This window comes from Apteryx rowi, unplaced genomic scaffold, assembly GCF_003343035.1.
Source record: "Apteryx rowi isolate R43461 unplaced genomic scaffold, aptRow1 scaffold_965, whole genome shotgun sequence".
NCBI lineage: Eukaryota > Metazoa > Chordata > Aves > Apterygiformes > Apterygidae > Apteryx > Apteryx rowi.
The window spans coordinates 55,355-73,008 of record NW_020451277.1 but is presented as its reverse complement, the minus strand read 5'-3'; the positions used below and the strand labels follow the sequence as shown (position 1 = coordinate 73,008).

The 17,654-nt window shown below is 36.9% G+C and overlaps 1 protein-coding gene across 1 annotated transcript in view; it reads right to left on the bottom strand.

The window, feature by feature from the left end:
- WASL (Wiskott-Aldrich syndrome like) overlaps positions 1-17,231 on the bottom strand; it is a 43,350-nt gene extending 26,119 nt beyond the window's left edge. Inside the window, exons 1-2 of the mRNA XM_026054745.1 lie at positions 17,213-17,231; positions 1,247-1,381 (exon numbers count right to left, since the gene is read on the bottom strand). Of these exons, the coding sequence (XP_025910530.1) occupies positions 1,247-1,378 (132 nt within the window). The 5' untranslated portion in view covers positions 1,379-1,381; positions 17,213-17,231. The remainder of the gene's footprint in view (positions 1-1,246; positions 1,382-17,212) is intronic.
- Between the last annotated feature and the right edge of the window lie 423 nt (positions 17,232-17,654).

Sequence of the window (17,654 nt, the reverse complement as noted above, 5' to 3'; positions counted from 1 at the left end):
AAAAAGACTGAAAAGAAAAAAAAAAAAGGAAAAAAAAAAAGATATTGAAAGATATTTTGAAAAGAAACTACTAAGTTTAACTTGTTTCACAACAGAACTTAAGAGTTTGAAGCTCCATGGTGTTAAGCATCTACCCTGCCATTCACCCAAAGACTGAGCTCAAAGTATACTGGAACATGTAGAGGCACCAGACTATTCCAGGTCACTGTCTTCTGTTCGAATTCCTGCATATTTTCAAAAAATACCTTTCAAATTCTACAAATCCGCAATCCTGATATTGGCAGCAGCAACTGTGACCAGTGATAATAGTGACAGCAATAATATAGTTATAATAGTAATAACAATAAAGGAGACTTGTACCAGTATGTTAACTATTTCCAGGTCAGCCCTCAAATAGTAACTTCAAAAAAACCAGAAATTTCACCTTTGTAAAGTTTTATATATTTCAATGGCATTGCAGTTCGGTACCCAAGGAACAAGTTTCTAACTCAAATTTAACAATCAAGTGGCCAAGTCACAAAGAATGCCAACAGGCAATCTTGAATGAATGACAGAAGTCAAGCCCTCAATGCTCATAGATAATGAGCTTTTTAGCTGTAGAGATAATAGGAAGCCTTCCAAAGTCTTAGTGAGAGTCACTAGGACTTATGCTTCTTGGTATTAGTTTATGAAAATGTGACATGCGCACTTCAGCTCTTACTTCCTATTCTGTTCTGAGTGAAATATTACAGTAGGATAGAGATCTTCAGTATGAACGTACACATCATGGAAAATCCTCTTGTTTGTCCTGCAATTTTCACATGTACCAACACACCAATCTTAAAGCTTCTTTTTCTCATCCCTACAAAGACAGCACCTAAATTGAAAACATCACACAATGTACAGGCACCTGCTAAAATTTTGACAACTATCCATACTGGTGACATTATACTAACTTCTACTAGTTTCACTAATCAGATTAGTAGAAAACTGCTTCTGTGAATTGTAAGAAAAATCATACCTGAACTTTATTTGTTCCATAAGAGCTGACATCTGTGAAATTATTGAATTTAGAATAGCCGAGAAAATTGCACAAATACCTATTAACAAGCATTGTAATTGCACTGCTCACAGCATGACATCTATTTACTTCAGAATTCTTGTATGAAGTTGTAGATGTAACAATTCATTCAATTCAAAATGGTGAATGAATACAGTTTAAAGAGTCTGAAAAGGAGGAAAAAAGAGCCAAAAAAAAGCTACTTACCTTGATGTCAAATATTCTGATAAAATATGACCTCTGTGGATTGTCCTTTACAAGGCAAGCTACACCACAGCACTTCTTTGACCACATGGCATTGCGATCTGCTGCATATATTTGAACGACTGCTGAAGACATTGTCTAAAAGGAAAAGTAGCTATTACTTTTAGGATTAAATTACAAGTCTGCATTTCACCTTTTAGCAAAGTATCTGTTAATTTTGTTCTTCATTTTGGGCAGCAACTCTGATGATTTCCCAGTTGGTAACACAGTCAAGATCAAACAGACTCCATATCACTTATATGCATTTTTTGCAAGATGATTTAGATGGCTTTAGACACCTGATAGGTCTTTGAGATCTTGGCCATTGGGGGGAAAAAAAAATAAAAATCCAACAACAAAACATCAAATAGACTTGCCTGTAACACGCAGACCAACAACTGTGGTGGTCACATAGAGAAGCCCTATTGTGCAGCTAAACTTCTTTCTGTTCGGTACTTCAAAATGGATAGAAATGAATTATTTAGGTTAGGACTGTAAATTAAACAGTGCCTGGAAGTGTTCCCAGTTATGGGAATGCAACTGTCTATATAGCTTAATTGTTAGAACGGTCTCTAGCATGATTTTAGTCTATGTCAACTAGCCACTTCCTAAAATTCCTGGGCATGGTTTGGGAATTCACATAAGCTAGGATCATTCCCAGCTGGCAGTATGAAACCATCCTGTTTTCAAATTAAGAAATTTTAGTGAGAGATGAAGATTATTCCACACCAGATGGCCTCAATGCCCAGAAATCTTCCTGAATATACTTTCTAGTATAGGCATAATTTATGCATAATAAATTATGGACATAATTATGGACTAGAGCATCTATCATATGAGAAAAGGCTGAGAGAGTTAGGATTGTTTAGCCTGGAGAAGAGAAGACAGAGGGGGGAATCTTATCAATGTGTATAAGTATCTGAAGGGGGTGTGAAAGATGGAGCCAGACTCTTCTCAGTGATGCCCAGTGACAGGACAAGAGGCACTGGGCACAAACTGAAACACAGTATGCATTGTATGAAGAGTTACCTCCTTTTGTTTAAAAATTTGCCACCTGCTAGTTTCAGTTAACTGTCCCTCCTAGCTCTTGTACTATGAGACACTGTTTATGGTTCCTTAGTTGCTTCTCTGTGATACATATGCTTTTACAGATATTCTGTTATGGTTGGTTCTTTTCCTCTTAACTTCCCTATTCTTTAGGGAGTGATGCTAGTTTTATTAAATTATTCCTGCACAAAAGTTATATTAACCTCGTCACTCATGAGGATCTTACCTAGTTCTACTACATCCTTCTTAGACTGGGGATAAGAAAGTTACAGCATAAGTCCAGTTTGTTAGCCGTTTGAATATATGGTCACAATAATAATGTCTTCTATTTTTGTCTGTATTTCTTTCCTTGTAAGTCAAAATGTTTTATTTGCCTCTTTGACTATGAAACATTAAGTTGATGTTTTCATAGATCTATTATAATTCCAAAACCTTTCTTGAAGGATCATACCTAATCTGAGTAATGGGCTCTGTATTAGGTTTTCCCCATCCCCTTTATCAACATCTTGCCAAAGAGACTGACTCACGTAGAATGAAAATGCGTCTTGTTGCATTATAAGATTATCTAAGTATCATCAGCACCCACATCACACTTATGTTTCAACAGGTTAACAATGATCAAAAGAATCACCATACAAGCTTTTTAGAATTTTCTTATCAACAAACTTCCATTTTTTCCTTAAAATAGAATCAAAATAATTAGCCAGACTGTCAGCTACTCCCTAAGGAAGTTTTATAACCTTTGTCCAAGAATTGTAATGTAGCTTCCACAAGTTAAGATATGGATTCTGCTCCTTTTTTGCAGCTACTTCTTCAGAAGTACTAGAATCGACTGCTAACCCTTCTGGTAACCTACATTCAAAAAAAGCTTTGCAGTTGCCTCTTCAAGCATTCTACATCCATACGGAAAGAAGTATGATTCTACATTTAACCTACAGAGTAATATGAATATTTTAATCATAACCGAACTTGTCAGATGAGGAAAGGGAATCCTGAATTAGCCACACCAAAGTAGTTAGCTGACAGATGTTGCAGGTATAAGAGATGCTATTCTTTCCTTATATTGCAACTGTAATGGGCAAAGACTTAAAATTTTGGCCACAACTGGCCAGATTTTGTTCAAAACTTCTGCTAACAGATGTCCCTTATTTCTGCAATTCCAGCTCATTCTTCAGCTGATAATCTTGCAGACACAAAACAACAAGGAGCACAGATGGAGCCATTCTACAGTTGTGACTAAGGCAGCATCACATCCAAATACAGTAACTGTCCCACTGTCCAAACACAAAATCTTTTCAACTCTTCAAAACAAGTCCAGTTCCACTCCCATTAACCACTCAAAATAATAGGTGGCCTAGGTAACACTTATATGCCTTAAATTTAAAGCACAGAAGACTATGGTTGATCAGTATCAAGAAGGATTTCCTTCTACACATTGCTTCCTATTGCACCTAGTAAAAAAGCACCAACTGAATTATTTGAGTAAACCAGTAACAGGTTCAACTCCATGACAACAGCCTTGAACCAGCACAGAATTCTTCACTCATTCCTATGAATTTTCCAGTCATGGAAACCACCTACCACTTGAGTAGAAGGAAGAATACTACACAAAAAGAGAGTATGCCCGCATTCTGCATAATCACGATAGATTTAATTAACACTTGGGTGCTCTTTGGCACGTAAAGCTTACTGGGAATGTTAAAGAACAATTTCACTGAATCTAAAGTAGGTGTTGTTTTGAGACTTACCAAGCCTAGAATTCAATTACATTTTAACTTATTAATTAGCATTATGCAAATTCCTAACATTCAGACTACAATGAAGTTTTCACATGTTAGAACATAATTATGAATTCCACTGCCATGCCCCTACTATTTTTACTAAAGGGACAACAAAGAAAAAAAAACCCAACATATATCTTTTGTGGGGGAGGAGGTGGATTAGGGAAAATCCAGCTCCTTTTACTCAGCTACTGTTCATTTTCACCATACATAGCAATGTTGTTACTCAGTTTCTGGAAGACAGGTGGCAAAAACATTTAGTTTCTAATCATTCACTGACTTCAGAAACTTTCAAACTTACTAGTAAAACTTGTAACTTGCAAAAACAGATGACCATAAACTTCATCCACTGCTATTCATTATGAATCCCAGCCAAACAAATTCAATTAAAATTTTTTCAACCTTAATTGCAGGGTCTGAGAACACTTAAGCCAGTGTCATAATTTAAACATTCAATTGCATTTTCTGAAGAAGCATTCAATTTGTCTGTTGTGAAGTCAGTTATTACATATAGCTCGTTTCTCACACATCATTCCTGAACAGAATGTTGTATCTAAAAGTATGTTTGTTTGGTTTTAATTATGTGTAAATGTTTCTTCAAGAGAGGTCATGCCATTGACTTTACAGGAGTGCCACTAAATACTCTAATTAGTGATTTTTTTTTCCTGAGCTATAGTAAGTTTTGATATTATTTAGTACCTAAAGATATTACTGTATTTTCAGAAGAAGAATTTTAAAGTTGACACTACTGCTTTGTTTAATAATTTTGGTGAGACCTTGCCTTTCTTATATACCTATAGGATTTGAAAAGGTGGACAGGGAAAAAAAAAATAAGCTAGTCCACAAACTGACAATAGTGTGTGTGTGKGGGGGGGGGGGGGGAGGGTCATGAAACCACCTTCTGCCTGCCATAACTAACTTGCAGTAGAATAATGTAAACACATCAGCCAGTGTTAGTTTCCTGCCTAGAAGCTGGGCAGGAAATACCTGAATACTTCGATCAGCTTCTGGTGTGAACATCTGTTGAAGTAGCCTGTCAAATTAATGGATTACAGTAATTCAGCTTGTTCCTCAAAAAAACTAAAAAGCAAGCCAACACAAGCTATCCTCATCAATGATATTACTGGTGTGCAGGTTGCCTGTGACAGATTTTTTTTTTTTTTTCCAAAGCATGCTATGGTGGAAATCCCTATTATGTCTAAGCCAACATGCAGAAGAAGCCCGACCAGGTGGTGTTGGCTGCTCCTACTGTATCACTCATTCACCTCTAGAGTAACTCTTCAAGAATAAAGGGCCATTGTTATTCAATCACATTAAAACAGTGATAAGTAATAGGCCTCCTCAGATGGCAGGGCTCAGGAATAGAGGTGCTAGAGTCAAGTACCACTTCAGAGAGGTTAACACTTCATGAGGAGGTGTAACCCTAATCTTGACCACAGCAAGTACAGGAAGCTTCAGTGCTGAGGAAGTCTCTAATAGCCTAGCATTATCTGAATCACAGAAGATATGGAAACTCACTAAGACTCATGGACTAGAAAGACAAGCAGCAGAACAATGCAGGATAGCTAACTCTATATGTAGCCACCCTAATCCACAGGAAGTTAGTCAACTAGAAGTAATTCAGTGGCTGGTATTTCCTTCTCTACATTACAGGGGTTCTACAGGGGAAAAAAAAAGGGGGGAAATAACATGTAGCACTGATTGATCAAGCAGAAATACCACTTGAAGCATTAGCTCTACTTATGTCAAAAGAATAACAGCTAATGTTCTACAACTGGACATTTACATGCCAATACTTTAATTTTGTTTGCTTTGAATATTGTGAATTTATTAGTCAGGCAATGTAATACCTGAACAATGTTCTCTGATCAGCTTATCTTTAGGGTCAGAAATAGATGGAGATTGCAAAAAACGTGCCTGTAGTGTTCAACACTGCTTATGTGTTTTATCCCATTACTCAACACAGAAAGTACAAACAGATTCAGGAACCTCCTCCCCTTCTCAAGGGAATGTCTTCAGAGGCCTACAGAACTGAATTCTGCTCATTCTTTCTGGCAATTTCAATTCCCTTCTGCACAGTGGTCCAGTTTTAAGACAAAACGTTGCCACTTTCTTGGCATTTAGGATGTTCTGCCATGTGGGAACAGCGTGTTCCCTTCCTACCAGGAAGGGCAAACAACCACTTCCAGGGTGAGTGTTCGAATCATGAAGCAAATCTTACAGAAGGCAAGTATTGTAATCACCTCCAGCTAGGCTTTTTAGATGAACTGAATACCCCTGTCACTATCCAGATGATCCCTAACTAATTAGGCCACTTAAATGACCGGTAAGCATGTTTCCCTAACAATTTCTACATTGTAAGCAGCAGAGGCACTTTTTACATTAGACAAAAACATTTCCTAGCACTTTCACAGAAACTTAGTGACTATGACCTTAATTAAGTTCAGAATTCTACAATATTTGACAGCCACAGAGAGCAAGTAATCCAAATCTCTCTTAAGCATAGATGCCAACGACAGCGGTTTAGGTCTACTTCAGACATCACTGCTAAAAACGAGGGCCTCCTTCATCAAATTTTAAAGATCTCTTAATAAATATTCACAAGGGTCAACTGCCAATTACTTAATTTTGCAGTTTTAGAAAGGGAAGGGAAGAAGATGGGAAGTAGCAGCAGATGGAGAGAGAAGAGGCTGGTAACAGTAAGGGCAGACTGTTTTTGCTTTCTGCTGACTCCATCTAAAGAATCACAAGGACTGTGGCCCTATTCAGCAATGCTGAGAAAAGAATGAGATGATGGAAAAAGTATAATAGGTGTCCGACTGTCTTATTAGTCTCTTCCCTCAAGAGCAGGGATCAGGCTGTTTATGATTACTGAATTTTGTATAACTAGAGTATCATGATATTGCCTGAGTAGCAGATACATGGAGACTTTTCTGTAGATAAATACACCTTTCAAAGACCTTACAATATTTTGACTATTAAATTTAGATTTTAGTAAGTTATATTTTGTAACTCTCATACTGGCTTACAATTTGTATTTTAGCACCAGATTATCCCCTGAATCTTCACAGAATTCTAGTAATGTTCATTCATTGTGGATTTAGATATTTATTTGCAGTTCAGGAAAACTATACTAAACTTTTAGAGCTATTATAGGTTTTGTTTAAAGAAGTGCTAATAATTTTCTCTTTAAAGACAACTGTGTATTGTACCTTAAGATGCAATGCAGAAAGAGGATTTTAAGCTATTTTCCCATATGAACAAATACGGGACTTCTGAGGTTTTCTGGCAGATTTCAACAAAATCAAGCAGCTGGAAACAGATCTTGTATCTTGTAATTTTGATGCAACTTATAGGAAATTATTTTGAGAAGACAGACTTTGATTACTCCATGGAGGGGAAGACTGAAACAAGATTTTGTATTATATTTGACAGAATCCACATAAAAGAGACCTTTTTGTAAATGTCCAAACACATGAGAAGCTTTATTTGGTGCAAGTTAAAAAATTACTCAACTGCAAGACAAAGGGCCTCATTAGTTCTATTGCTCATAGAATTTTTTGTTAAAATCACCAGTGTTCAATTTAAGCTTAAAGCATGCTTCTCATTCCTTAATTTCCCATAATTACCAACAGATTTAAAAATATACTATGAATAGCTGCTAAGAAATTCATGTTTTTTTCCACCTATCCACAGTTCGGCTATGTTAAATAAAGCCACAGCATTTACTTATTTGAAGGCAGAAATAAGAGAACAGGATTTTCTGAAAACAGAACAGAAAGTTCCGTTCAACAGAAAGTCACTTTAGGTATTTCATATTATCTTGGAAATATGAAGATCTTAATCTAAGCTAGATCCATGCAACCATAGCCCAAAACATTAAGGAATCAAGTCACCAAAGCAATTTAAATAATGTTAATACCTGAGAACAGATTTTCCACCTTATTCTGATCAGCTGCAGCATCCTGACTCAAGAACTTTTACTGATGCAAAGAAGCTGTCAGTGACCATTAAGTGACATTACAATGAAAAAAGGGATGAAACAAGGGACTAGTGTTTAACAAACCTAAACTTAATATAAATCATAAATAATAGTGAGAATTTACTATTCTGAACTTTCTTCTTCCATAATTTCTCAAAAAGTAAATTTTGAATTAGTGAAAATAGCTAGAAGACAGGAAATACATTTCAATAATGTGGTTTTTTTCCTTTACTTAGAAAGAAGATTTTATATGCTTCATATTTTCACTTAAGAGGAAGTTTACTTTTGCACACATATCTAGAAGTTCAGACAAACGGATAAATTATGCCTGGTTTATAAAACTGAACCTAGCTTTCAAAAGTGATTTACGCAGTGGCCCACTGGAAAAAGCCCACAGATCTTGATACTTTTTTCATACTCTTATGTGTGGAAACATACCTTTGATCTGCCTCATAATTTAAAAATTGTTTCTTTTCTCTAACCACGTGACTATAAAAGTGCTTGTCCAGGTTCAAGTCTGTAGTTATCTAATAAAGTGATCTTTCACTCCTAATCTTTGCTCAGGCAGTTACAGACAGCTCATGTGGTTTGAGTGTGTTCAGATGCAAGTTCACTTACATTTCTAGTACTTACTTCTGAGAACCCTCCAGTTTGGCTAGACAGAGCTAGCCAATTACCTTTCAAATGCTCATTGCTTCCTAAAATATCCACATCCCAAAAGCTGCTCAACTATGGGTCACAGAAGTCCAATAATTAAGATGCGAGTAACCAATATAACATTTAAAATCAAATCAAACAACATATCATTAATTAAAATAGACATGGTTTTATCAGACACAGAATAAAGATTTTTTTTTTGAATCCCACAACCTCAGTTCAAATAAACACATACAAGTATTCAGCCTTCCAGAGATATGACATAACCATAAGCACAAGCATGCTCCAGTGAAAATTGTAATATTCCAAATTGGTCTCAGTTGTTTAGCAGTTAATTTACTAGATGACATATAACCTTTTAATACCGTCACTTCCTGTGTACCTAGATAGCATTATTACTAGCTTAATCAGCTGTCTCATGCCTCAACATTTCGAAATCTTGGCTGAACAGAAAGCAGCAGGCACATGACAAAATGCTACAGTATGTGTGTCCTGCTTTATACATTTAGTTACTTTCAGAACTAATGAAAAGGTGGAGCACACAGATCTTGGATAAAATTGTCTGTGTCCTACTGCCACAGAGCAAAAATTATTGCTATGAAAGACGCATTCTGTCTTGTATTCCACCCCCAATGGTTCAAAGTCAAGGCATACATAGGACTCTCCTTTTTCAAAGTTTGGGCAATTTTTAGATGAAATGTTTACAATTGTTTCTAAGCCATTTTAAGTTAACCAAGACTCCCAAGACTAAAGAGACCCTTACATGAATTAAGCACTGTACAGATACTTAGATTAATTGGTTCCCAAAGCTATGTTTTATGGTTCTGCAGAGACTGGCAAATTGATTTGCACCATGAATCTGTATGGCTTGAAACACCAGAATTTCAAAGCAATCCATGAGACAGAATCAGGGATAGAATCTATTTTGTCTTGTACCACTGCTTATTCAGTTATAATAGAGATGAACTGCTCTGTCTCAACATTTTCTGCTTTTCTGCCAAGCACCACTACCTTCTCCTTCATGCAGTAAGGTCATCTTTTTCTTCAGTGCTCCATGAAGCATTTCATTTTCTACCCTTTAACATTTTTCCAAATGCTATTTGCTAGTTCTGTATTTAATGCAGGTTCATATAAGTAGAACTTCACATTACTTTGAAAATGCCTTTGAGAAAATAAGTCAGAATGCAGACCTCTGTCATCTAGCAAAACCAACACAGGCACAAACTTAAAAAAAAAATGTTTTAGACCTACTTAAGCTTTTTATAGACCCACTCAATGGTATCTGCATCATCACTTTCATAAGTGTTCAGAGCAACAGTTAAATTGATTAAAGGATGTGAAGTATAAACTTCAGGAATTCCTGAACTGTGCTCATTCTGGAATACTCATTAATGAGCCCTTGAAAATTCTATTTAACATCTGCTTGTATTCCCATGTATAGATTAAAAAAAATACAGATGAACATTTGCTTTGCAGAGATGAGATTCATGTGAACTTTTCTTAAGGTCCTTACATTTGAGGACAGAACATAATATTCAGAAATGCTGACTTCAGACACCTAGGGAACACTGGAATAAAACAGCTTAAGTTGTTTTAAAATAAAATGTCTTTTGTAAGAAAACATTAACCTCATGCCAACACAAAACAAAAATCACTTCAAAATACAAGCCAAGTTTGAGAAAAGGCTATTAAAAGTAAAACCTCTTTGAATAATAGCCAACAATTGGTCTCTTGCAATCCTGTATGAGTTTTGTCCTGTCCCATAAAGCAAACTCAATCCACTTATATAAGGGTAGTTACAGATGCAACTCTTCCCACTTTTGCTGGGCCACAACTAAACATTTAATTCCTCCTTCAACAGTTCATGTTTGAACAGAACAGTTTTGATAATTCAAGTCAAGATAAGCAAATTCGTAATTCTACTTTTTTTTTTTTTAATATATCAGTAGCTTTGAGTCTGCTACGAAAAAAATTATCTCCAGTTATAAGTCTTAAAAAGTAGTTATGCTACTGGAAAAAATAACACAAAGACTTAGTAGTTATACAATCCCTGGCCAAATTCAAAGCTCAGTCCAGGGATACAATGCTAAAAACCCCTTTAGAACGGGAGACTGATATCTAATAGTGAAAGCATCAAATAGATGTTTGGGAGATCACTATTTTAGCTTTAGTTCTGCCAGTGGCCTGTTGTATGACCTTTGCATTCATTTCTCCCCTGTGCCTCAGTTTCCTGCTCTGTAATATACAGATATTGACCTCTACCTTTGTAAAGCACTTTGAGAACTACTGAAGAAGAAAAAGGATTAAGTTGCTACAGACACAAATCCATTACTTTTGGGGGAGCTATATAACCCTTGCTATGAGCAAATAAAGTAAGGACAGTTTAATTTCCACATCACTAGTGTTAATTTTCCCCAGAATGCATGAACACCAATTAATATTTGATAGTCTAGTTGCAATTGACTGCTTCAGAGTGTCTCAGACATGCTATAATCATGAAGATCAGGAAATGCTGATATTGTTATCATGATTGATGAAACCTTGATTAAAGTGACAGTTATTATAACTAACAGTAATAATGGTCACTACCTCAAGACAGAGGGATCTAGAAAATCATGAGACTAGGCACAAAGGAAGTCTGACACTGGCAAAATCAAAGGAGCTAGATAATCACATAAAAGCACTTCTCAAAAGGCTCTCTAGATTAATTCTGACATAGCCTTTCAACAAGAGAGTAATCATTACCCCCCACATTTAGGTTCTTTCTCTTTTGAGGTATTCCAGCTACATAGTATAACATACTATAGATACTTCGGATTTTGGCATTGCTATTTTTGCCTCTTAAAACATGTATTGAGATCTTGCCCTCAGTGATATCCTGTGACACGGGCTCTATAGTTCAAGATTAACAACGGAGTTGACATTTTCCTTTTTGAACTTACCACCCACTACCCAAAAATAAATGCAGAGGACTGCTGGATGGGAAAGCGCCTTTCCTGAAGCCAACTTCTTCCTCCACAGTTCCTTACAAATCCAAACTGTCACTTAGTATCACAAGGCTGCTTGCTCTGCTAGGCAAAGCTAGAACACAAAAAACTGCAAAGAATTTACTAATTTGCAGTTGGTAAGTTGTTTCTTTATACAATAAGGACCTTGCAGAAAGAAGGCAGCAGGATGTATTTCTCTACCCTCAACACTTTGGTGTCTATGTTTACTTATTCTTCATGAAGAAAACACCAATTTCTACTTTAAATCACAAGACCCTCATTTTTCTTTTAGTGCACAGCAGGTAGCACAGCTTTAGATAGCATTCCTAATGAGCTATTTGGAGCAGAACTGAGGAGCAGAGGCAGTGATATTGTTCTCAAACTTTTATTCTTAAATATTCATATGTTAGGACGTGGCAGAGTAAAAGCATCCCCCGAAAAAATTGAAGATCATGAGCTTTGCACTAGTTCAGTATTCCTGTTCATGAGCATAACCTGTGAATATTATTCAGTAGCTAAAACAAACATGCTACGTGTCACAATAAAAGTCTGAATTTACAGATAATCCAAAAGTGATTTTACCTATAACAGTACTGAAGTACCATTAGTTCTTGTGTGAGGAGCAAAGCTTAAAGAAAATCAATATTAGACTAGATCAATATAAGAATTTTTAGAAGCCATAAAGTCACCAATGTAATTTTAACACAAAGACAGTAGTTTAGGGTATTTAATAAACTCTTAATAGAAAATAGCTGCTTTAAAAAAAAAAACATTTAGAAGAAGCATTAGAAAGATTGACACTGAACTTTACTCTTTTAGGTTAATACTGCCTGAATTAATAAAATACAACAAGTTGAGCCAAAAGAATAATTAATGAAAAAACTTAAGATAGCTTTGTTCTCGATCCTAATGAGAATGAAATACTGAAGACAATCAATCTGCACTGCACTGGCATCTTAATCAGCCAGTATCATTAAGCTAATCAAGCATTAGATTTGAAGCGTTACATGCTTCAGTTTCTGAACTGTTTTTATCCAAGTATTTCAATCTGTTCTGGAGCTATTGACAATGAGGCTAACATGTTTAATGTCAGTGGTTCTTGCTGCTTGAGAGAATTGACAACAGTTATACTCTCAGGTCAAGTGTTTGTCACCTTTCTGAAAAATTCCACTTATGCAATGATAAGTTACAGTGGTTTCATGATGGTATATAAAGACAGTGCAGTGCAACAATATACCTACTAACAGAATAAGAATGCTCATAGTACTAGTCATAATCATTAAATAATAGAAAAAAGGTTATTAGTGACATATAGTGATATATTCTTCCAAACATATAACACACGTCTGGGAAGGAGATACTCCTACATAAGGGCACTGATGCAACTGAAACCCCGATGACTGAAAGAAGCTCCACCTTGCCAAAGCAGACACTGGGCTGCCAATTTTTGCATGAACTTTCCTTTTCTTTGTGACCAGCAAAATACACCAATTGCTTTGAGCACTACCTAAACCGCCTGATTCTGTTAACATAAAAACAGAAAGCTCTTCATGTTGGGAATATGGAAGAGAGTATCAGTCCCAGGAGTATACAGTTTAGAGAAAACAAGTCAATATCCTGATTAAGATAAGGCTCTTAACCTAGAGATTGAGATGAGCAAGAGCTCAAGAAAAGAGAAACACTACCTGAAACACTTTATGTGGGTACAGGAATAGAGTATCTCTTTCAGTCTCCTGGAAGAAACAATCACAAGAATGGGAGTGACATACAAGAGCACCACATTAATCTGATGTTCATAATGTTCACCAGATTGAGTCTTTAGCAACCTATCAAAGGCTTACTGTATAACTGGGTTTCAAAAAGATCTAGGAATTAAGTTGTTTGCCAGAAACTTCACACTGGTACAAACACCAAAGGGGGCAGCATCAGTAACACAGGTAGGTAGGTCTTAACCAAGTTTGAGAAAAAAGAAACCAAAAGAAAAAATACAGATCTCCTGCTGGCCCAGATTTCAATGCCAGGCACGTGGATTATTTACATAAAGTGAAGCTATTCAGCTCTGATGAAAGTGTCTTGTAGAACACTTGTTATTCAAAAGTAAATCCTTCAGAAGAAGGCATTTTTAAGTGACAAAGGCCTCTAACATTCACCGTGTGACACAGAACACAATACAGAACTTCAGAAAAATACGTTAGCTGATCTGGAACTTCAGATCACAAACTCTTCTGATCTTGATATGTCTCTGACAGACATTACAGCCCTCTGGAGAATCACAGAATCAAAGTGTCAGTTACCTTACTTCAGGACCAGATTAATCTGACATAACAGGACACCATGCTGCACTGCAGCAAAGTGTCCAATGCTCAAAAAGAAAAAAAAAAGTGTCAATCTGATCTGAAAAATGGCCTCTAAGATATATGTCTGGCATCCTCATTTATGGCTCATTTATTTGGTACGAGTCAACTATTTAACACCCTTTGCTAATTCACACATGGTGACCCTGGAGCAACAAAATTATCTCCGATGAGCTACACCAGCATATGGATATAGGTACTGCACCATTTGACTTCTAGCGCAATTATTGCAGCCAGAATTATTGATGTGTAAATCACCATCTAAAACTAACCCTAAAAGCATTCAGCTTCCAAATCCATGATGGTTTATTATCTCCCTTTTACTTTGAAGCAAAGACCACCTGCTGTGGAAGAACAGCTTATACAGCACCAAGCATCACCAGGGGTCCAGTTCCTGCCAGTGCTGACTTATAAACACAGGCCTTAGGGAAAAAAAATAAAAGATGGCTTGAGGGGGAAGAGAAGCTCACAGGACAACAGAGAAAAACCGAAAAGCTGCAGGTAAGTGTCTAAAGAACAGTGGTGCCTAAATGTGATCTGATGTCAGGTCTAGTAGATGTGGAAGACAAAACTGAAAAAAGGTCCTGAGCTCACACCTTTGCAGCCCCAAGAGAACCAGATGATTAAGGTGAGACACCAGAATTGACAGAATGCCTGTGGTGATTAAATGGTCATTAATTATGCTACTCCACTCCTGCAAATTCAAATGGGAAACAAATTATGTCTGAACTGATAGAAAATTGCTAAAACTCTCTAAAAGGCAGCTGCAAATTCCAAGAGACCTCAGCATCCCTCTGGAAGCTCTGAAGAGGCACACAAGTTGGACAGTTCTTAAATTACTTACAAACTAGCCATCAGAAAAGAAAGCCTTGTACAAGACTACATTTTCTTTGTAGGCCAGTGCTCTGTAATCAAGAAGCATATTAAACGAAATGTAACAGCCCTTAAGGTAATCTCTACTGTATATAATGCAGCCTATTAAAGAACAGCTGGAAATTAATCAGCTCTCCTTACCAGAAGGCTCTGCCTCCCCCCTCCCCAAAATCAGAAAAGGTGATCAGCAGCCTGATGAGTTTGTATTCACAATATGTCAAATGCACTTGATAATGTGTCAACTGCAGTAAGTTGCCACATGCAGAGGCACACTTTCAATTGCTGGAAACTTCTAGTCACCTGAATCTTCTCAGGTTTCCAAGGCAATTTCTAGGAGCAGAGAGGCAAGACTTGAATTCTGCTGCTGACAAGAAAATCTGCATTGACTCTACCTGGATGTCAGAGAAGACAGTTATGGGAACAGCAGCAGAGTTGACCCTCACTTTGATACTAGTATGTGCTGATAATGAAAATGCTAGAACAGATGGCTTAGTTAAGTTTCCTGATCCCCAACACTATAGTTGCTTGTCTCCTGGTAGCTTTCATTGGTTGCATTAGTAAATCGGACCAGGGCCGCCTTCTGGACCTAATGGCAAACAGTACAATAGAGTTCACATCTGAACAGATGAACTTTCTCTGCTCCTCCCAACAAAAATTGGGTAAGGATGGCCTTATACACACTACCTATTTAAACTGTTTACCCCATGTTATTCCCAAAACCATGTTCATTTATTATTTGAGTGAGTGCTAGCTAGCATTAGCCACACCCATGCCAGGAGGTGTGCCAACAAATTAAACACCACACACAGTTACAAGGCAGTGCCTAGGTTCATTCTACCATCCTTCTAAGTTTGCTAGTATCAATATAGGTAGCACAGCTGGCTGACAGACCAGGATGAGGGAGAGGACAGGATGAATCTTTCTGGAAAACTACATTTTGAGAGCATGTTGATTCTGGTTATCGGAAACAGAAAGTTATAGTCTAGACAGGTACGGCAAGTGCAAAGTACGGACTCTTTGGGTACACTGTGTGAAGTTTGGAGTAGCAGCAAGGGGAACATTTGTTCAAAAAGCAACCCTCAACTAAACAGTATAAACAGAGTGCAGAGTAACTAACAGAATTTGTTTGCAGACAGTAAAGGTCAGAGATGTTCAAAGACACTATTAAATAAAAGTCTCAATGAAGAAATGAAGCACTGAAAAAGATATCTGCTAAATGTCATAAAAACACAAAATGAAAACATGAGGTGGACTGAGCAAGAGCTATGTTGGCTAGAGAAACATTTAGCATCAAACCCATCTCTATCCATCTTATCAAACGAAACTAAAATACCACCAAGTATTCACCATATATAATTATGAACTAAGATAAGGAAGGGCATGCTGCATACAGATGTACAGACATAGTAACAGTCTCAGCTGTATAAATACTGGCAACTGAATACAGGCAAATCTTTCAAAAACGCAACTAAATCTTTTTTTTTTTCTTTTTTACAACAGGAGAGTGATCTTTGAATCAATATTGAGTTCTTTGTAGAAATCAAGTGCAACCAACATTTCCTGTTGCACTGACACTTTAAACCCTTCTGTAGTTTCAAATGAAAAGTTCCAGATAAACAAATTGAAAACAGTGGCTAACAGGGCAATAAAATCCTTGAAGAAGCCAACGTCCATTCAAAGAAGGTCAAAACTATCAAAACACACCGTGCTTCTACTGTGGATAAAAAAAAATACCAACTGATGTAAAATTGTGTAAAATTAAGCCACAAACCTATACTTTTTTGAAAGCGTTAATTGGCATGTTATTAAAAATATAAAAGCTCATTTAATAATTCTGTATGTCCAATTATGGAACAAATTTCTTACCTGAGACACTCTTAGCTACTGACTAAATGCAAATAAAGAAAAGGCAGACTGCCACTTTATTTATTAGAATGTACTGCTTCCTTTTTTGCAAATGCAAGAGGAAGCTTGCCCGCAGTATTGCACTGAACACATACCACTACAGGACGTTCATAGCCTTCTTCCTCTCTTTTCTGTTAACCACAAAAATCAAGCACAGTTTTATAGACAGGAGCCTATTTAGACGTATTTGTGTATATTTAGTGTCATAAGCTAAGCGATGATTCTGTTTGCTTTGGCTGACTGAGGGGGAGTAAAAGAAAAAGTGTCTACTTACAAAGGATGACCACATCTTAGCTCTCAGAGACAGAGTTGTCACATGGATAGAGGAGCAGGAAATAACTTACAGTTCACTCAAAGCAGTACTAAGCATTTCTGTGGTTTCAAATCTCAGCTTGTAGAGTTGCTGAAGCTGTATCTTCCACTATACAGTTCCTTAATATAGGAACTTCCAAACTGGAGAGTCTGGTCCCGCCTGGAGAAAGAATAGAGAAGGGTGGAGCAGGGCAAGAAGCCTGAGGAATATCACACCCAGGTTTTGCTTCTCCCTCTCTCATCCACCAGAGATTCTCTTTTCTCTAGCAAGATTAACATTTACTTTGGGCCAGTGAAGATGGAATAGGAGAAAAGGGTCTATCTTAGGCTGAAGTGCACTTCACACATCCAACAGCAGCCTGCTGGCTGGCACAGAGTCTGCCTCCTTTCCTCATCTCTTTCTTTGTGCAACACTGTTGAGTAAGGAGAATACAAGCCATGTCTACGCCAGCACCAGGAATGGACAGGGCTACA